The sequence below is a fragment of the Panicum virgatum genome, chromosome 9K, assembly GCF_016808335.1.
Source record: "Panicum virgatum strain AP13 chromosome 9K, P.virgatum_v5, whole genome shotgun sequence".
NCBI lineage: Eukaryota > Viridiplantae > Streptophyta > Magnoliopsida > Poales > Poaceae > Panicum > Panicum virgatum.
The window spans coordinates 9,661,309-9,682,280 of record NC_053144.1 but is presented as its reverse complement, the minus strand read 5'-3'; the positions used below and the strand labels follow the sequence as shown (position 1 = coordinate 9,682,280).

Genomic DNA, 20,972 nt, shown 5'->3' with positions numbered 1-20,972 from the left:
GGCGCGAGGCCGACGGAAAAGGGCGCGAACTGACAAGAACGGGCGCGAGGAGGCCGGCGTGGAGGAGATTGCCGGAGGGAAGAACTGCTGCTGTGGCTCTTCAATCTTGTATGTAAGTATTAATCCGCCTTCTCTCGTCATCTCATTAACATGAAGGGATCACTGATATTGACAGTAGTTGCCTCATCAGATTACTTGAACTCGATCGATCTCTCCCTTTTATCATGAAAGAAGCTGCTGGTTGAATCTGTATTACGTAGCATTGATATGGAAGAAAAGGCTAATGAAGGGCATGATGCTTTCAATACGTAAGTAATACACACCACTTTGTTATTTTTTTTTCTATGTGACACCAAATTGATTTTAGTTGTCTTAAATCCCAATTCTAAGTATTTTTACTCTTTACTTGTTCTCTGCAATTATACAAGCCCCTGCTCATATTTATTTTTCTATTGTCAGACCTATGTTGCCTAGCTTTGTACCACGTGTTGGCATGGAATTTAGAAATTCGAATGAGGCTTGGGCATATTGGCTTAGCTACGGTGGACAGAAAGGATTTGAAGTCAGAAAGCGGTACACAAACAAAAGAAAATCTGATGGGAAGATTACATCATGTAAGTTTGTGTGCGCAAATGAGGGTCATCGATTGAAAGATAAAAGGGATTGTCCCCGAGCTGAAACTAGAACTGATTGTCAAGTGCACATGATTGTTATAATGGACCGAAAGAAGGAGATTTTGAAAGTGACTGATCTGGTTTTGGAACACAATCATCAACTGCACCTTCCAGAAACCTTGCACTTAATGGTCTCACAAAGAAAAATTTCAGATTTACAAGCATTTGAAATTGAAACAGCAGATGATGCAGGAATTGGACCCAAAGCTGCACATGAGTTGGCTAGTCGCCAAGTTGGTGGATAGTATATACAAGTTGAAAGAAAAATGGGTTGAATGTTACATGAAAAATGTTTTCACATTAGGAATGAGAAGTACACAATTGAGTGAGAGTTTGAACAATGATTTAAAAATACATTTCAAATCTGATTTTGACATCATCCGATTCTTTAAACATTTTGAAAGGGTGGTACAAGAAAAAAGGAATAATGAATTGGATTCTGAATTCGATTCAAGGAAAAAAAACCCTACATTTTGTGTAAGGACACCACCACCCATATTGGTGCAGACTAGTAAATTGTATACACCACCTATATTTGAAGCTTTTCAAGGTGAATATGAAAGGTCCTTAGCAGCTTACAGCAAGGCATTGGATGGTGACAATACATATCTTGTTGGAGATTTTACCTTTGAGGAGGACTACAAAGTTATCGGTGACCCTTTGAAGCAAACAGTTGAGTGTAGTTGCCGGCAGTTTGATAGAATTGGGATATTGTGTGCCCATGCTCTTAAAGTTCTTGATTTGATGAGTATTAAGTTACTACCCCCACAATACGTGTTAAAACGATGGACACGAGAAGCACGAAGTGGAACCATACAAGACAAGCAGGGGAGAAATATAATTGAAAATCCAAATATGGATACTTTGCTTCGCTGTCGATATATGTCTAACAAATTTCTTAATTTGGCATATAGAGCTGCCAACTTTCCTCAATGCACCATGTTAGTGGACAGCACACTTGACATCCTTTGTAAGCAAATTGAAGAGATGATCATTACATGCCCAAGCACTTATGTGAGTCCATCTGTATTTTCCACAAATGATACTCCACCAAATGATGTGTTGAGTAATGCACGCTTAAAGAAAAAAGAGGTCCAAACAAAAACTTCAAAGCGACGAAAAAACTGGCTTGATAAGAAACGCAAGTTTAGAAAAAAGAGAGAAAACAAAGCTACATCACAGTTTGGGGAAGAGGCAAATAATGATGCTGCACATGCACATGTGCCATATATTTTAGTGGTATGATGATGTACAATTTTGCTTGTATTGTTACTAATTCTGTCCATTATTTTCTTAAAACCCTCTAATTTTGATACAGGAGGGTGGGCAAGAGACATGTAGAGGTGAAGCACCAGCACAAGCACAAGCACAAGCTCAAGCACTAGTTGGAGATGGTATTGATTCCAAAGATAACATGGGTGGCCTTAGCTTCACCCAAATGCTAATGGTAATATTGCTCATATAGTTAGTTTACAAATTCAGATATGATAATTTTAAAAATCTTACTTCTTTGTTTAATTTATTACAGGGACCAATCAAAGAGGATATCTTTTACTAGATGTTGGTGAAGTACTGCTTTTGAGCAATCCTTGGTCTAAGTACGTTGCGGCTTTTGCCATTTTGTAATGTTCAGTTCTGGAGCATTTTGTCATACCGAGTTCAGTCCTGGAAGCATAAACTGAATGGAAATGTTTACTGTCACAGAATGACAGCACTGAAGTCTTGTGCCTAATGTGCCACATGGAAATTAGATTCTAGACCAGTAATGATTCATCAATGCATTCTGTCTTATAGCTGTGGTGAAATACATTTGACAAAATAATCATGATATTCTCAATTTGCCATCATGAATGCATAAATTGAATAACTGTGCTGAAATACATTTGACAAAAACAATCATCACATTTCAGTTGGCCATCGTGAATTGATGGCAGAATGAGCCAATTACAATAATCATATTCCTAAATTGACACAATAATCAGGCTCAAAGTGCCAACACGGCTGCTATCTGAAGTTGGCTTCTCAGCTTGTTGCATTTGCCATCCTGTACGGTGGCTGCCCTTGCTCCGCGGTGGTTCAACCTTGGTAGCACCAGCGGCCCTCCCCGTGTGTGCTGCCCCTCCGCGTGCGAACCCCCTTGCGACTCCCAACCGTGGCTTGGCCCATCGACGGCGGCGGCGGGGACAGCCCCGGTCAAAACAACCCCATGACGACCTTGGCGACGGGACGAGCGCGACAAGCATCGATCCGGCGTCGATGGATGGCGAAGAGCGAGGCACAGCGCCTAATAGGGCGGCGACAAGAGAGACGCGGCACCCGCCGGCGGCGGCAAGAGAGACGCGGCACCCGCCGGCGGCGGCAAGAGAGACGCGGCACCCGCCGGCGGCGGCGGGACGGTCGCTGCCGGCGCTCTCCTTTTTCTGTACGCAGAAGGAAATGCGGCACTAGACTCATCTCCTCTCGTGTGTGCATCTGGGCTGTTTAGCTAATTTAAATGAGCCGATACATAGGCCGCATGGTAATGGAATTCTTTACTTTCCGTATGCGCCGTCAGATGTCCAATCAACGTCCCATGCCAGCGGAACGTCCCTCTGCCGATGAGGACGAAACGGTAGAGGATCTCGTTCCCTCGCCGCCGCCATCTCCTCCGCCTTCTAAGTTCTAACCCGCGTCGCCCCGCTCCCCGCTTCCCGCTCCTCGCTCCTATTCCGCACCCTCGCCTCCTGCTCTCGAAACCCTACTCCAAACTCCCCCCCGCTCCGCCGCACTCGCGCCGCCATGGGGTACGCGCAGCTCGTCATCGGCCCCGCTGGGAGCGGCAAGGTGAGGCTCCCCCGGCTTCCAGCCCATTTCCTTTTCGCTTAGTTCTCTTGAGGGTTTGCCGTGGTCGCGGGATGGCTTGTTTAATCGCCCGCGCTGATTGGGGTTCGGTGCGAATCAGTTCGTCGCTCCGACCGATTAGGGCTCCGATGGTGCTTCGTTTTAGCTCCGTTTAGCTTTGACCCGGTATAGTTTAGGTCCGCTCTAGTGGGGTTCATGTTTCTTACATGAGGCGATTTATTTCGATGGTTAGTTCGTTTTAGTGATAGTGATTCCAGGGATGCCCTAGCATTTTATTTTGCAAGCGTGCATGCGTGTTGCACTATGGCTGCGATTGTTATGCAGACGCTCCGAAATGTCTCGTTTTAATCGGTTTTTTTTTTGCGGGTAGTTCTAATCGGCTGTTGATACTGTGCAGTCAACTTATTGCTCCAGTTTGTACGACCATTGCCAGACCGTGGGCAGGTCAATTCATATAGTCAATTTGGATCCAGCTGCAGAGCATTTCAACTATCCCGTAGATATGGGTAAAGTTTCTGTTTCCGGTGACAAAGTACCATTCCTGTGCATCGTATTTTCCTTTATTAGTGATTGCTCTTAACTGCCTTTCTTTCCCCTTTCTCTTGCATGTTTGCAGATATCAGGGAGCTGATCTCATTGGATGATGTTATGGAGGATTTTGGAATGGGACCAAATGGTGGCCTTATCTACTGCATGGAGTATCCTATTGTTTAACTAATTTTAGCATGTCCCATAGTCCCATGACTATCCTATTGTTTAACTAATTTTAGCGTGTCCCATACTCCCATGACTATCTTGAAACTGCTGGTTCAGTACATATTGGTTTCAAAGTCATTCCCTTGCTTAGCTGTTCAAACAGAAGAACAACAAATTTTGGTTATGCAATCACTGGATTCTCCTTGCCATGAGTGCTGTGGGGTGGAATCACTCAAGAATTAAATTAACTGAGTTTTGATAGTGTAATTCTTCAAGGATATTGGGTGTTACTCATGTGCATGGTTTGTGTTACTTTAAATAGGATTTTATGCTATCGGTTGCTGTTTACTTAACAACGACTCAGGCATCTTGAAGACAGTTTGGATGATTGGTTGGATGAACAGCTAGAGAACTATTTGGATGATGACTATCTTGTGTTTGATTGCCCTGGTATGTTCTCAATTCATCTTTGTATGCTGTTACTATTTCCTAATACTTGCACACTTTCTCATGTACTATTCTTACTACTTGCATGAGTGACAAAAATAAGCGATTGTCTATCTCTTCGTAGCTATTATACTTGACTACTTGTGCATTAAGCGTGTGCAGAATACCATCTTGAGTTACCTCTAGTGTGTTTAGCAATGCGAATGTGTACTTTTACTTAAATGAAATAATTATACAGTTAACATCACACAATATCAGTTAACAAGTTTCCGCCTCTCATTTTCCCAGGCCAGATCGAACTATTCACTCATGTTCCAGTTCTGCGCAACTTTGTCGAACATCTGAAACGGAAAAATTTCAATGTTTGTGCTGTGTACCTTCTTGACTCACAGGTTCGGGTCACTAATAGTTTTTTTTGTGACATGAATAGAAATTTTATTTGCACTTTGGCAGTGAAGATACTGAACCAGAATCCAAGCCTGACTTTGATTGTTTTTCTTGGTCTAGTTTGTCAGTGATGTAACAAAATACATCAGTGGTTGCATGGCTTCTCTTTCTGCTATGATTCAGCTTGAACTTCCTCATATCAACATCCTTTCAAAGATGGATCTGGTCTCCAACAAAAAGGATATTGAAGAGTATGTTCCATTTCTTTCCTTGTTTACATAGTTGCGAAGATTTTCAACTGCCTTTTTCTGAATTAGTATTTCAATATTTCTAGGTATCTAGACCCGAACGCCCAGGTTCTTTTGTCACAGTTGAATCGACAGATGGCACCCCGGTTTGGCAAGTTGAACAAGTCTTTGGCTGAACTGGTATGCCTGCCATGAGCATCATACTTTATGAAATCATTTGTTTTGTGAAATATTATTACTGGAATTCTTTAGTGAGGCTATGATGCCATGCACTCATGATTGCTGGTTTTACATTTTATACAATTAATTTGTCCTCTGGATACTGAGTGGTTTCCAGGTTAAGATTTGCCCAAATGTTTGAACACTTTCTATGATGCATATGCTTCTTCGTGCAATTGTCCATGGGCATACCTTTGTTTTCATTATGGATGGAAAGTGTGAAGCATTCTTTCAACACCAATGTTTGGCTGTGGTGACTGGAGGTCTGCTGGGGATGTATCAGACAAATCAGATTCTGGGGGATTTCCACATGTGTCTCTTTCAATTTTATTTTTTATTGATCTAGTGTTGGTTTTTTCATCTCTAGCCTACCCCGACTTACTTAGGACTCAAAAAGGGTTTGTTCTTGTTGCTTGATTAATCTAGTGATAATACTGTTTTCAGTGTTACATGGACACGGGTGCGGGTGTCGGTGTCCGACTCGGGTGCGGGTGTCCGATTCGTTAGAATTTTCGGGGACACGGCAAATAACACTTGGAATCCGACACGGGTGTCGGAATCCGACACAGGTGCGGGGTATCCGACTCGGCAAAAAAATTAAGACACGGGTGTCCGGGTAACACATGTTTTCAAGTGCTTTACCTTTTGTTAAGTCCATCTTCTCTGCAGTGGAAACTTCATGTTTATCATAGAAATTGCATTGCTTTGGCCATGAAGTAGTTCAGTTTCTTGGTAGCCGAAGTCACAGAAACATTGAAACAAAGTTGTACGGGCAGACAGATTTGTTCATCTTAGCAAGCACTTCTAAAAGTTCTAATCATTTTGTATGCTATTGACCTGTGGTTCTTTATTTTGGTGTACATGTCATGTGAACTAATCTGAGATGCCGCTTATCTCACTCATACCAGTTTCATGTTTAATCTTTTATCGTTTGACTTTCCTAGTGCCCTCTTTCAGTGTTCTCAGTCTGCACTATTAATCTCAGTTCCATCATGTAGGTTGATGATTACAACATGGTTAATTTCGTTCCACTTGACTTGAGAAAGGAGAGCAGGTACACTGTTTCTTTCCCTTAGGTTGATGATTACAGCATAGCTAATTTTGTACTACATTTATCTGGAAGACAAATATTTTCATCTTTGCTACCTCAAAATTTCTGGTGCTGAAAGCACACACACATGACACCACTTCTGTGAAAGCCATGTTGAAATCAGAATCCAAATCATACCATGGGAATAAGATACTCTGAATCTGGTCAGTTGGAATGAAACTTATTAACGTTTCATTTTCTTGTTGCTGACTCTGAGATTTCTTATGCATTTCAAGGCCTGGGTGAACATGCAAAACACCGTTCTTTTTTAAAACTAATTTACTGTATTTGTACCCCCTAATGCCCTTGTTTTTGCAGCATACAATATGTGCTATCATACATCGATTCCTGCATCCAGTATGGGGAAGATGCTGACGTGAAGGTTAGGGACTTTGATCTTCCCGAGGACGACGACTAGCTATTTGATGCTTCTGGAACTGCAAACGACTAGTAACTAGTTGGTGGTGTCTTCTGTCTTGTGGTGAACCCTTGGGTTTTTGAGTAGGCGTTGAAGTGGTGTCTACTTGATCGCTGTAGATGAAACAATGCGAACTCCTGTAAGTTATATATGCCTGCTTGTATGGCTGACAACTAGTTGCTGCTTGCAAGAAAATCCCCATTCTGGAGTTGTTGGAACACCAGAAGTGAAAACTACCTTATTGAGGCTGTTTTTGTACCTACCGTGAATATTCTCGCCAATTATCCCCGATTCCCGGCAGACATACATCATGCAATGCAAGAAAGTACATCTTTTACCGGATCATTTTTTTATGAGTAAAATGCACTGGGGGTCCTTTAACTAGTTGACCTGTTCTGTTTAGGTCCATAAACTCCGAAAGTGTATTTCTGGGTCCCTAAACTTTTTAAGTCGTTCACCGCAGGTCCATACGCATCCATGTGGGCAGCTAGCGCTGATGTGGCACGGTGACTAGGCGCTGACTAGGCGCTCTCTCTCTTTCTCTCTCTCCCCGTTCTCCCCCTGCACCGCGCCTCCGCCTCCCATTTCTAGTCGGCGCCGCCCCCTCTCTCCCCCCTGCGCCACCAGCGAGGCGAGCTGCGGCGGAGGGACCGGAGCCCCGGCGAAGTGAGCCGCGGCGGAGGGGACGGAGCCCCGGCGAGGTGAGGCTGGCGGCGGAGGGGCCCTCCTGCCCGAACTCGCTCTCTCTCCCTCCCCACTCTCTCTCCTCCCTCTCTCCTCTCTCTCTCCCCCCCACCCGCGCCGGCCCCTCCCTGCTCCGCCGTCCTCCAGCGCGTTGTGCTCCCTTCGCCGGCGCGGACGGGGTGGCCGGATGCGCGCCCGTCCTCCCATGGCGGCGGCGGCTCGCCTCCCCGCCGCAAGCCTCCTCCCCGGCGCTTGCGCCCGCGCCGGCAGGGCGGAGCGACCGCGGACGCGGACGCGGTAGGGCCGCGCGCAGCGGCGGCGCCCAGCGCCGGAGCGCGCGAAGCTGCGGCGGCCTCGCGGATTCTCGGCGTGATAGGGGCCTGTCCGTGCTGGTCACCGGCGCCGCGGGGTTCGTGGGAGCGGCGACGACGGTGAGATGGTGCGGCGGCCTCGCGGCCTCTTGGCGAGTGGAGGCCTCACCACCCTCCCGCCAGTGGAGGCCGCGGCGGTGGAGTACGCGCGGAACAGAGGAGGCGGCTCCTCCTCGGTCTTCTCCAGGCGGCCGGATGAAGGCGCGCAGGGGAGGCGGAGGAGGGCGGCGGCGCGCGGGCGAAGGACGCGAGGGCAGCTCTCGCGTCAACTTCGAGCGGCCTCCGCCGTCCCTGCCTCATCTCCGGCGTCGTGCCTCCGACGGCCCTCTGCTCCCCCGATCCCCTCTCCCATGGCGGCGGCCAAATCCTTCCTCGCGGCGGCGCCACTCCCCGCAGCGGCGCATCCTCCCTTCCCGAGCTCGCCGGCGGCCAGCTTCGCGCGGATCTGCGGCTCTCCTCCCTCCTCTGTCCGGGTGGAGCTCCCTCCCGTGCCGCCGGCCCTAGCGCTGCTCCACGGCCACGACCCGCAGATCTGCCTACGCGGCCGGCACACGGCGGCGGGCGTCGATCTCGGAGCTCCCCAGGCCGGCGGATGGCGGTGCGCGGCGGGGCGGCGCGAGGCTGGCCGCGGCACGAACACGCATGCGGGGCCGGCCCTCCTTCTTCCGCGCCATCCCTCTCCCCAGTGGCCGCGGCGGCGGCGTGCACGCAGGCGGAGCCGCGGTGCAGGGGGAGAACGGGGAGAGAGAGAAAGAGAGAGGACGCAGGCCGGGGGAGGAAGAAGAAGGGAGGAGGCCGACATAGGGGCCCCACATGTAAGGATCCACATCACCGCACAGTCAACCTGCCACATCAGCTTCTAGGGTATGGCGTGGCTGAATTGGACCTAGATGACACACTTGAATAGATTGTGGACCTATAAATGCATTTTCGAAGTTTATGGACCTAAACAGAACAGACCAACTAGTTTAAGGACCCCAGTGCATTTTACTTTTTTTTTTTTATATATGAAGGGGATTCGCGTTTGGCGGCTCACAGCACAGGCAAGAACCTAGGCCATGTTCCGCCGGAGCTGCCCACACTTCGGCTCGGCACACGACTGGCGCCGCCGTTTCCCTTGGGCGGCTCCGTGAAAACTCTCGGCAAGTGCCCGCGGCGCGTGCGGTCTCGCTCAGTGAGCAACCGCGGAACGCCCCTGGATCACCGCTGGCAAGCATCGTGCAGACTTCGCGCGGACCTCGGGGAAAATCGCCGCACATTTCCAAGCACACGCTTCTCCCTCGCGGCCGCGATCGCCTATAAACGCAGCACCGCCGTACGTGCCAGGTAGGCCTGTGTTCATCAAGCGGCAAGAAAACAACAGCCTGCTGGCTTCTGGTGCTTCGTTCGTCTCGGTGACCTCGATCGATCGAGCAACGAGTCAACGAGTCGCAGCTTCCTAGCCATGGGCGCCGGCGCCGGCGCCGGCGCTGGCGCGAGGACGTCGAGCTCGACGCGCGCGTGCGCGATGCTGCTGCTGCTGCTGGTGGTGGTGCTGGCCTTGGCTGCCGCGGGCGCGCACGGCGCGAGGACGGGGCCGCGGCACCGCATTCGCGGTGGCCTGGCGGCGGCGAGGAGGTCGTTGCTGTCCAAGCCGGGGCCTTCGTGCTGCACCCACGACCCCAACACGCCGGGCAGCTCGTGCTGCCCGCAGCCGTTCGCCCCGTAGCGCTCAGAAATAATGCCAATCCGTTTCTAATTTGCCTCCCCTGCTGCGTTGTAAATTGTCCGTCTCTCGATCCGCCCAGGTGTAGACACTGGACCTACTGCACACTGCACTCGGTTCTTGTTGTTTCGTACTTTCGTTCGTTCATTCAGTACGTGTCACTGTCAGGAATAGGCTTGCAGGAAGTATACACGCCTCTAGCTTGCAGGTTTTTTTAAGAAACAAAAGATGAGTTCATGTTCATCTTTCTTCGTTAATATACATCACATGATCACATTCTATGACCACCTTAGAAAATCTGAACTGTGTGTATGTCACGTACCCGCATGAAATTCTATATACGAGAATCACATGCGCGTGGACTGAAATAGCATGACAACATGACATCACTGAAATGTTCAGTTCTCGAAAGTGCTTCATGAATCGGTAAAGAAATTCAGCCCTTTTTTCCAAGAATGTGCCACGACCCCCTGGAGCTGACCCCACTTTCATTATCCGAGCGATGTGTCATCGACATCTCACAGAAGGTGCCAAAGAAAAAACTGAACGAGAAGTCATAGGCAGCGGTGTTGAAATACAGATAAACATTTATACGTCGTCAGACAATGTCAAATTCTCTCATCTTATCTGTGCCGTGAATGAGGTAGGAGGCAAACGATAGACACTGTTGGCAAACAACGTACGGAAGAATGTCAGAAAACCAAAGTTTTTTAACGAAACCAATAAGATTATGTGTGTTAATACAGTAAGTTGCAAAAGACAGGTAACTGATAAAATTGCGGACAAAACAAAAAGACGACAACAGAAAAAAAGAGAAGGAAAGGGTGAACTCCCTTTGTTTGAAACTACAAGGCTATTAGTATTATTTCGGATATTACTCTGTTTGTGTGGAAAACCAGTGCCCATATAGTTTTATCTAGCTAGAACCCATTTTATTCTCTCTTTTTTTGCTATTTATTTTTCATTTAATGACAACGGAATCCTACTATTATTCCCTGCATAAAAATGATTTAGCTTCTTAAGATGTTGGGTGGTAGTCCATTGATTGTCTTGTAATCAGACCCTTTACTTTAGGTTTATATATAGATCGTCCCCGTGTTCTTGTAATAACAAACTATTCTCTAGAGTACTTCTCTAATTTCTTAATGAAATGCTTGTCCGGGTAAGTTATAAATTATTGAAAAATAAGATGGAATCCCTCTTAGGATTGGCCTACTCAAGTAAGCAGAGCTGAACTTGTGCGTCGTTGAACCAGCCAACCAGTACCGCCGTTTCTCGTGCCATGCATCCATGATCTCAGAAATAGAAGTTGAGCTGAACTCCGCCGCCGACTCGCCCGGCCGGCGCAGATCGCGTTGCTTGCTCTCTGCTCTCTCCCTCCTAGCGCGCGTACGTCTCCGCCGGCCCACGGTTCCAGTTCCAGCCGCCTTTTCCAGGTGGTGATCTGATCCGTGAAAACTCTCGGCAAGTACCAGCGTCCGTTTCCGAGGGGCGTGTGCAAGCGGCGAGTGCAGTGCAAGCGCGGAACGGCGCTGGGATCAGTAGCAGAGAAATCCTCAGGCGAACTTCGCCGAGGAACCACGGAAAATGACGCCCTATTTCCCGGCGTCACGCGTGCACGTGCACCCCCCCTCCCCTCGCGAGCTCGGGTATATGCGCGTATCCTTCGGCTTGTCCATCACGATGCTGCCTTGCCGAGCATGGGTGCCATCCGCGCGAGGTCGCCGAGTTGGACGCGAAACGCGCGTGCAGGTTGCTGACTTGCTGTTGGTCATGGCGCTCGCCGTGGCCTTTGCCGTCACGGCCGCGCTCGGTGCGAGGACGGGGCCGCGGGGCGGCGGGGCGCCCGGGCACGGAGGCGGAGCGGGCGCTGCCAGGATGTCGACGCTGGCGACGCCTCGCCGGCGGGGCCGTCGTGCTGCACCAACAACCGCAACACGTGGGGCGGCAGCTCGTGCTGCCCGACGCCGTAGCAACTCCAAATACCGACCAGTCGAAATTGCCACTGCTGCTTAGTTTGATCGTCCGTCTCTCGATCCATGTATATAGAATTAATTAAAGATCAATTTCCTTTCAAGAAAAATGAATTACAGATCCATTTCGTATTTGGTCGGTTCATTCATTCAGTGTCACTGTAGTGTTCAATTGGTTCTTGCGTAGGAGTTGTAGTTTGCACAAAGTTTCGCTTGATTCTCACTCACACACTGTACGGTTTCCGCACGAGCCGCTTGGGAGTCTTTTTTTTAAGGCTCAAATTATGGTCACCTACTAAGAAATTCAAACTGCACCTGTGTTATGTGGATTTATCAATGTCCAATGCAGCATTTGTGCCGATAAAATGAAACCAATTTTCTAGCGTAAAAGAGCCGATTAATCCATCAAGCACTTTTTGAAAGTGGAAACAGTCTAGTTAATCTTACATTCATCTAATGTGCATGGGTTAACATTTTTTTCTTAGCAAATGATATTTTTCTACGAGCATGCCGTTAAGAAAGGTGCGGAAAGCACCAGGATCAAGAAAGAAAATTCGCTTTTCCAAACATGCTAGAATCCCACGTTCATTCTCGTGCCAACTGCCAATGTGCCATCACCATCTCACAGTCAGTCACAAACAGTGCCAAAAAAAATCCAGAAATTAAGCCATCATTATGACAAAATAAAAAAGAAATAATAATAAGAAGCACATAATAAACGCGACCGGGAAAGGAAGAGTATTCTCCTCTGCGCCCGTTACTCCTCCCCCCGCCTCCGCTCCTCGACGCCGTGCGGCGCGGCGACGTCCTCGGCTAGGGTTCGCGGGGGCCCTCGCGCCGCCTCGTCGCCGTGCGCGGCCCACGCCACCGTCGCTGCAGGCTCCTATGTCGGTCCGATCCGGCGGCCGCCAGCTCTCCTTCGAGCTCCTCGCGGGCGACCTCACCGCCGACGACGAGGACGACACCTCCCCGCGCTCCCTGCCCGACACCACGTCCGACGGCCAGCGCCGCCGGAGGCGCCGGTCCAAGCGCAAGCGCGGGTTCCGGAGCCCCCCGATCGAGGAGGCGGCCTCGGAGGGGGAGCAGCCGCGCGGGGATGGCAAAGGCGACGCGGCCGCGGCGTTCAGGGTCCCGGATCTGAGGTCGACGACCGAGACGGTATGCGAGAGCTCGGAGGCCGAGAGGTCCTCGGCGAGCTGCGTCACGTATGTGGGCGTGGAGCTGAGGCAGAGGAGCGTATCTGGGAGCGCGAGGCTGGTTGCGGCATCCGCAGAGGATGGGACCAGCAGCTGCGGCAGCAGCACGCGGGAGAGCGCCGCGGCGGCTGCGGCGGTGGCGGATGTGGCCGCCGCGGCGTGGCGGCCTGAGGCGAATGGGGGCGTGAAGAAGAAGCTGGAGAAGGAGCAGTCACTAGACTGGGAGAAGTACATGAAGGAGACCAGCAACATCCTCGGAGGTACAGATCTCGCTGCTCACTTGAAGTGATCTTCCTTTCACCGGTCCTGATTTTAGAGAACACAATGTAAGGAAATTCATGATATAATTTTGCTCCATTTTCTGTCATATGAACAATGTAGAATGCGATGTTTATGAATTTTGTATTGGGCTGTAAAGATGGCACAGTCCGGGATACTAATTGTTATGTTTTGTTTTGCTTTGCTCAAGGTCCGTTCTTGATGGGTTTTGTGTATCTGACTAAATTTGGAAGATCTTGACCTTAGAACAGAATAACAGATTTCGTGGAGCAACTTTCATTGCTGCGTTATTGTACATTTAGTTATAGTGGGCTATTGCATATTGATTAACAAATCCTAGATATGCATATTTAGGCCTCCTTTTAACCATTCTGCTATTGGCCTATTGCAGAAGTCGAGCGCCTTGACAATTCACCATTCAGATACTTCCTTGGGGAATTGTATGGTGGCAATTCACTTAGAAGCACAATTGCAGTGGGTAATGAGAAAAAGCGACAGCGGGTGTACAACACTATGTTTCATGTCCCATGGAGATGTGAGCGGGTATGTATCTACACTTCTAATGGCAAATGTTGGAGTTCTTACGCTGTTCTAGGTTATTTCCTTGCTTGGTTAGGCATTGCTGAAAATGAATTTGATATGCAAGAGTTATTGGCAATTTGTCATATTTCTGAAACCATTAACTCACCATGTGTTTTTGACTGAATGATTATGAATGAATTCCTGTCCTTGTTATGGTATTGATTGTCAGAAGTGGATATTGTTTCTGCCTTTCTTAGTAGCCACATGGACAAATGAGAATAACATACGATCAATCAAACTCAAAATGTTTTCATGGATAATTATATTAAAAAATCATGCAATATTTAGTTCTCAAGGATATTCGGAATGTGTTATATCAAACATATGGTTCGTGTCAAGTTGCCAAAGTTAATAAAAGTACATGTTAATTGAACAAATTTGATAATGAGGCATTGTCTAATCCCATGCCATAGATAGAAGTACAAGACTTTGGGCAATATAAGTAAATGCTATATTTTTTACATGGGTTGTTATATTCCTGTGATGATGTTGAAGGATAATTTAAGTCTGTAATTAGGTTGTTTAATTCTAAGCACAAATATATGTTTGACTAAAGTTACAAAAAAAAAACTAGCAGGCATAAAATGTAGACAATCCATTTGTTTTCGTTTTATGTAAAGATAACTTATCAGAAGTGTGATGTCTTAATCCTCACGTATTCAGCTGTTGGGTTGACATTGCTGTATCATCTATCTCTAGATGTGTACTTAACATGTTTCAGGAGTTATTGCACATTTGTTTGTGATCAGAGAGATGTTTGATTATGATAAAATGCTGCAGCTAATTGTCGCAGGATTCTTCGTCTGCTTGGATTCATTTTTGTCGTTGCTCACAATTATGCCTGCACGAATTGTTGTTACCATCTGGCGGTTGCTGAAAACCAGGTTGGCAGTTCTACTGTAAATTAGATCAAGGAATTCGAGTATTCTGATTATTTTTCTTGAAAGTTTATTTCCTGAAAGAAATTTGGACTAAACTGTCATTTAGCATGATATTGGCATTAGGATAACATTCTGTGATATATGATTGAAGATGCTGATTATGCCTTACGTTGTCTTAAAAATTTTAGTTACAATTTTTCTTGTCAATAATTGCACCTAAACATTAGTTTTTCAACTGGTCTTAAGCATTTGTTCTGGATCTGGGTAGAATGCTTCTACTTAAGCTGGCTGTCAAAGTTCAAATCCACAATCTCACTTGTATTTCTGAGAAACTTATTTCTATTGGATTTAACAAGGGGGACTTATTATATCTTGGATTTACAAGAATGATTTATTTTTTACTATATTTTTTTAGAGAAGTTACATGTATTTCCAAGTTGACATAATCTCAGTTGAAAGGCAGCAGTATTTATCTGAAAGAAATTGTGCTCCTTGTAAAGGACATGATTTAATTTGAGAGGAATATGTGTGTTGTAATTACACAAATAGTCACCTGTTTCAAAGCATTACTCTGGCATGTAATTTGTTTGCCTCATGTTGGATCATGTAATTATTTATCGAGTGTATTATTGACAGGAAGTTTCTGTGGCCAAATGCTGCTGATTTATCAGATTATGGATGTTTTATAGTTCTAGCCCTAGGAGTTGCATCTTTGCAAATGATAGGTTGGTTTCTTATATTTGTTTTTTTTCTTGAACTTTTGGATAACCTACAAAAATAATCCACCCACAAATGATTCTTGTTTGTATCAGATATTAGCTTAATTTACCATGTCATTCGTGGTCAGGGCACAATCAAGCTTTATGTGGTATACAATGTACTAGAGGTGAGTAAATTATTTATCTGAAGTATACATCTGTCATTATTGACTAATAATTGGTGTCGTTGACATGTGTTTTTTGTTTTAGATCTTTGACAAACTGTGTCAATCATTCGGTGAGGATGTCCTACAAGTTCTGTTCAACTCAGCTGAGGGGTTGTCAGCATGCTCTACAGATAATGTGACATTTGAATTGATGCGATTTCTTTTGGACGAGGCAATTGCTGTTGTTGCATTTGATATCCTTTTCTGCAAATCGCATCAGTTAATTTTCTTGGTACTCACCATAGGTTAATTCAGTTGAATTCTAGCTTCTCACTAGCTAATTTCCCTTTAATTTCACTTGAATAATTACAGTAATATGATTTTAAATAATATCAATTTGCTCTAATTACATTGCAGATTTACTTGTATTATCGCTACTGCTGCGGTTTGATGTTAGGAAACATCTATTTTTGAATTCCTTAACATGTTAATACTTGTTCATTCATTTGTCTTGTTAGCTCAGGCTATCACCCTGTCAACCTGTATTATTGCCCACAACAATGCATTATTGGCTCTACTGGTATCAAACAATTTTGCTGAGATCAAAAGCAATGTATTTAAGCGCGTTAGCAAAGAGAATCTTCATAATTTGGTATACTATGGTGAGTATGCTTATGATTTTATCTGCCCTATCATTCCAAACAATTTGCATTTGTACTCATTATGCTAAAGTTCTTTGACTGCCGACCTACTTGCTGTTTCACCACCTTGACCCCGTTAGCCATGCCAAACAATGCTGACTTGAACTTCACAGTTGAGTTTATCTGCACACTGCACAGGCTTCTTTAGACATAACTGAACCATCTACAAATAACTTTTGTGTCATTTTATACCAATGTAAGGGTCAATACAATTTATGCTACACAGAATCTAAGGACTAAGCTTTAACTGGTAGTTTGATAACGGAAATTAAATATTTTTCTTTACATTCAATTGTCATGCTGCTTTGTGTCATTTAGCAAGCTTTTTTCAATTTTCTGATCTTTACAAGCTTTTATTCTTGATATTTAACTCACATAAAAATGATTCTTATTTTCTCGTAACATTGTATGCAGACATCATCGAGAGATTTCACATCACAGCCTTTCTGCTATTCGTACTTGCTCAAAACATCTTGGAAGCAGAGGGTCCATGGTTTGATAGCTTTCTTATTGTAAGTTCGCTATTCTTCTATGATTATTATGTCTAATTCTAAGTTTTTCAAAAGCGAACATTCTTTCAAGGATTTTGCTTGTTGTCACTGCAGAATGCGTCTTTGGTATTTTTGTGTGAAGTACTTATCGATGCTATCAAACATTCTTTCCTTGCAAAATTTAATGAGATAAAGCCGGTTGCTTATTCAGAGTTTTTGGAAGATCTTTGCAAGCAGGTGAGGTGCTAAACTGGTTGTTAACTCCATATTATATTATGCTATTTTAATTCCATCTGAGTTTCAGGTATAAGGGCTTGTGCCATTTGATACTTACAATAGATGCTAAGCAACTATTAGGTACATGATCACCTAACAAAACTAGGTACTTGATTATCATGAGGTTAAAAGAACATATACACACACGCAAAGTTACAAGATGTTCAAATTTATTTGGTTACTTTATTACGGGTGTACTATTGTGGTGTTGCCTCCTGGATTTTTGTAATTCTCTTTCAGTGATTCTATAATGATACTCTGTGTTACTGCATCCTGTTAGGTACATTCCTCCAAACAGCAGTGTTTGCAAAATGTTATATATATTAGGATGCATTTACTTAAAAAGCCGACTGGTGATTGACATGCATTGAACATTAGTTTTCAGTATATTTTGGTTCCTTCTTTCTTTTGGTTATCCCTGGGCCCTGGGCATAGTCGAGCATACCAAAGTTTGTGGCATTGAAGTTTAATTGCCTAGAATTTCAATTTTCAACACATTAGAATATTATTCATTAAATCACTATTAATGTCCATATGCTGAAAATTCTCTACAGATTTTGAATGACAAACCTGATGACCGTCAGAAGGACTTAACATTCATCCCCCTTGCCCCAGCTTGTGTGGTAAGTACATACCCAAATATTCATGATCTTATAGTGCCATATTATATTTTACAGATTACTTACATGAAAAAAATGCATTGTTTCTTTAGGTAATCCGTGTCTTGACTCCAGTATATGCTACTCTCCTTCCTGCTGGCCCTTTTATCTGGAGGATATTCTGGATTTTACTTTGGTCAGTTCTGACCTATTTTATGCTCGCGATATTCAAAATACTTGTGGGATTGATACTTCGATGCCTTGCAAATTGGTATGTAAATCTTCGGCTCAAAAGGAAACAACATATGGATTGACACAATGGCACCACAATTCTGGTGCTATGGTTACAGCTCTGAGATCATCATTTTCTGTGGTGCATAAAGTACAGCAAGCACTGCAGCTGCTGCGAGTTATATATGACAGAAGTCTTGATATAGTATAGTAAAGCACAGATGAATATCACAGTTTCGTCTTCTTCCAAGGTTTTGTCTATTCAAGGAACTACTTATAGTCCAATTTTGTGGTGTTTACAGTTTCTTTCTGACCTCTGTTCGTGCATAGCCTAGCTTCATCCTAAATTATTTGCTGCCACCTAGCAAAGATGTTCTGATCTGTCATGTAAGATGTTTGTACATTTCCTTTGGTAAAAAAAGAAACAGATAGTACTATCTCATACTAACACCAGCTCGATAAGATTACTCAACACAGCGTGTCTCTCTGTGTGCTGGTACGTGTATTTGCGATTATTTTCTCACATATTATATTGTTCGAGATCTTTTTTTTCAATTTACTATCAAAATGTACTAGTACTTGAATATTGTTATAATATAAAGGTGTACGTACTTGAATGTAGTAATAACTAAACTTCCGTTATGATACTTCATTTGTTTTTATATATACGGTTAAAATATGCAGTACATATTTGAGATTGCCAAGTTACTTTGCATAACAAGTCTGCACTGATATTTTTATATTCATTTTGGGAACTGATGGTTGAAAAGTTTGATCGGGTGTTAGTCAAAGAAGTGACTGTGGATGGTCATCTCTTTTCTTTTAGACTCCACTTTTTTTTTACATCGATATGGTTTTCAGTATACTCTTTTTAATTACTATTTCTTCTATGATTTTTCAAAAAACAAATCTACGAAATTGCCACCGAAAATCATGATATGCAAGTATCATTTACATCATTACATGACAAATGTTAACCGCTTTCATACATCAATGATCAAAGCTTCGAAAGTGTGATGGCACACAACATCACCAAACATACATCACATATATTACATCATTACTGCGCTGCCCCTGTTGACCGCGAGCTTTATGGGACGAAGCGTGTTAATACCGGAAGGGAATTGGTTCGGAGGTGTGAGGAACCAGCCCAATTTGATCCCGTTTAATCAAGTTATCGTCTATTGATTAACTAGATTAAAAAAGGCCAACTCCGGTAGTCCTTGGAATGTGTCATGAGCACCGTCCAGGATTTAAACACACTCCACTTGCACAATATATAGATATCGTCACACAAGCACAACCGTACATATAGTTTAGATTACATAAAAGAGGTTCAAGTATAAGGACATCAAGTTTCAGAATTTTTGCAGTGGAAAGTTCTACGTCGCGCTCATTCCATATATAGTACAAAATAGAAGGTTAACACTATATGCCGATAGTGCCTTTCTCATAGCCACCGGCCATCTACTCCTCACCCGCACCCAAGGTTTTTAAAGCGGTAAGGCGAGGCGAGGCAATGTGCCACCGCTCGGACGCCTAGGCGATAAGGCGGTGAGGCGAGGCGACGCCTTATTTACATGTAAAACACATCTATTTACCTCTAGAACACATATATTTATCTGTAAAAAAAGAAAAAAAGAAGACTACTGGGCTTAGAGGTGGAAAATAGGCCCATTAAATCAGCACAACCCAATTTAACCCATCCCCCTCCACCCTATCCAACCGGCCAACCCTACCGCCGCCTCCTCTGCTCTCCTCTCATCCCGCCGCCTCTGCCTCTTCTAATCTCCTCCGACCGCGCCGCCGCCTCTACTTCTCCTCCGACGACCGCGCCGCCGCCGCCGCCACTGCCTGCACGCCTCCTCCTCCTCCCCCCCTCCCCCCTCCTCCTCCTCCTCAGCTGCTGCCGCTGTCCTCTTCCGCCTCCGCCTCTGCTTCCTCCGTTGCAGCCCACCCCTGCCTTCTCCGCCACCCACCTCTGCCTCCTCCGCCGCCAGCCCCTGCCTCCGCCCGAGCCCGATGTAAGACCGGAGGAGGAGGAGGAGGAAGGACAGGAGGCGGCGGCGCAGCTCCGTCCCCCAGTGGCGCGGCACTGGAACGCCGGCCAAGGCGAGGAATGGTAAGGCGACGCCAACGCCTCAGTTTTTTTACCGCTCGGACGCCTAGGCGATGCCTTGAAAACCTTGCCCGCACCTCCGTCTGCGGGGTAGAAGTACCCAAAGACGGCATCCGACTGCAGATCACCTGCAACAACTTTAACGATAGCACCATGAGTACAAAAGGTACTCGCAGGGCTTATCCAATATGGGTATATACTATCCCGACCTCAACGAGAATGCATTTGGTTAGTAACAAGGATAGGGTATGGTATTTAACTTTTGCATAAAAGCATCTAACTTTGATCAAGTTGTAATAAGCAAGAGACAGAGCATCTATGATCTCTAAAGCATGCATCAAACAATTACATAAGTAAAGTGTTCATAAATAATGAGCTCAATCTTCCATGAACTTCCTCGGTAACTCTACGTTAAAGTCAAAGTACAAGAGCGTGCTCAATGTCCGAGAGCTCGGCTATTGCAATAGATCAAAAACCCTGCAGGGGTGTATAACTTTTCCCACACGAGAACAAGACCAACGACCATACCCACGGCCAAGGATAAGTGTTGATTCATGCCTCAACCTTTCACACAAACACAATAGGCTATTAGCGAACGGTCAAGAAGGACAAGTGCACCGGACCCGCTGATCACACTCCATCACAACTCGCACCGAATCCGATCAAGGCAAGGTGTGACTCATGCTGATTGGCTTTCCGTCCCATTATTTGCTCAACTTGCCCAAGTCCGAATCATCTTTCATATTTGCTCAACTTTTATCCATTCTTGACTAATCATGTAAATTAATCAAACATCCTATAGCTCGCAAGTGGTGGTGACCTTGCCACCTCTCATCTAATACCGTAGCTAAGCATGGCTAAGCATATAGTTCGTGACACCTATTCAAGCATACTCATCTAAGGATGGTATCCTAATCAAGGTTGATAATGCATCAATTAGGTTCTAAGCAATCAATGATATATATATATATATATAGTAACTCATGCGCAAACAAGACA

General features: G+C 45.4%; 2 protein-coding genes and 1 long non-coding RNA gene across 3 annotated transcripts; all 3 read left to right on the top strand.

Moving 5' to 3' along the window:
- Window positions 1-1,348: 1,348 nt before the first annotated feature.
- Window positions 1,349-2,504, top strand: LOC120649974. The gene is made up of 2 exons (XR_005665431.1): window positions 1,349-2,121; window positions 2,203-2,504. It is a non-coding gene; the product is annotated as an uncharacterized LOC120649974 (long non-coding RNA).
- Window positions 2,505-3,239: 735 nt separating this feature from the next.
- LOC120649973 (GPN-loop GTPase 3-like) lies at window positions 3,240-7,324 on the top strand. The gene is made up of 9 exons (XM_039926924.1): window positions 3,240-3,497; window positions 3,913-4,021; window positions 4,132-4,213; window positions 4,576-4,661; window positions 4,947-5,050; window positions 5,166-5,296; window positions 5,380-5,473; window positions 6,511-6,566; window positions 6,921-7,324. Exons 1-9 carry the CDS (start codon window positions 3,453-3,455, stop codon window positions 7,018-7,020), a joined length of 807 nt encoding a protein of 268 aa, XP_039782858.1. The 5' UTR covers window positions 3,240-3,452; the 3' UTR covers window positions 7,021-7,324.
- A 5,151-nt stretch (window positions 7,325-12,475) lies between these two features.
- LOC120649972 (protein POLLEN DEFECTIVE IN GUIDANCE 1-like) lies at window positions 12,476-18,326 on the top strand. The gene is made up of 11 exons (XM_039926923.1): window positions 12,476-13,209; window positions 13,620-13,771; window positions 14,591-14,694; window positions 15,328-15,416; window positions 15,504-15,577; window positions 15,660-15,810; window positions 16,051-16,218; window positions 16,672-16,769; window positions 16,863-16,985; window positions 17,579-17,647; window positions 17,737-18,326. The coding sequence occupies exons 1-11, from the start codon at window positions 12,639-12,641 to the stop codon at window positions 17,935-17,937; spliced, it is 1,800 nt and encodes a 599-aa protein (XP_039782857.1). The 5' UTR covers window positions 12,476-12,638; the 3' UTR covers window positions 17,938-18,326.
- The last annotated feature ends 2,646 nt before the right edge of the window (window positions 18,327-20,972 follow it).

Bases quoted from the DNA above. Each gene is read 5' to 3' on its own strand.
- LOC120649973 (XM_039926924.1), top strand. From the start codon at position 3,453: ATGGGGTACGCGCAGCTCGTCATCGGCCCCGCTGGGAGCGGCAAG. The intron at 3,498-3,912 runs GTGAGGCTCCCC...GATACTGTGCAG, and splicing joins GCCCCGCTGGGAGCGGCAAG to TCAACTTATTGCTCCAGTTT. The intron at 4,022-4,131 runs GTAAAGTTTCTG...GCATGTTTGCAG, and splicing joins CAACTATCCCGTAGATATGG to ATATCAGGGAGCTGATCTCA.
- LOC120649972 (XM_039926923.1), top strand. From the start codon at position 12,639: ATGTCGGTCCGATCCGGCGGCCGCCAGCTCTCCTTCGAGCTCCTCGCG. The intron at 13,210-13,619 runs GTACAGATCTCG...GGCCTATTGCAG, and splicing joins GACCAGCAACATCCTCGGAG to AAGTCGAGCGCCTTGACAAT. The intron at 16,986-17,578 runs GTGAGGTGCTAA...AATTCTCTACAG, and splicing joins TGGAAGATCTTTGCAAGCAG to ATTTTGAATGACAAACCTGA.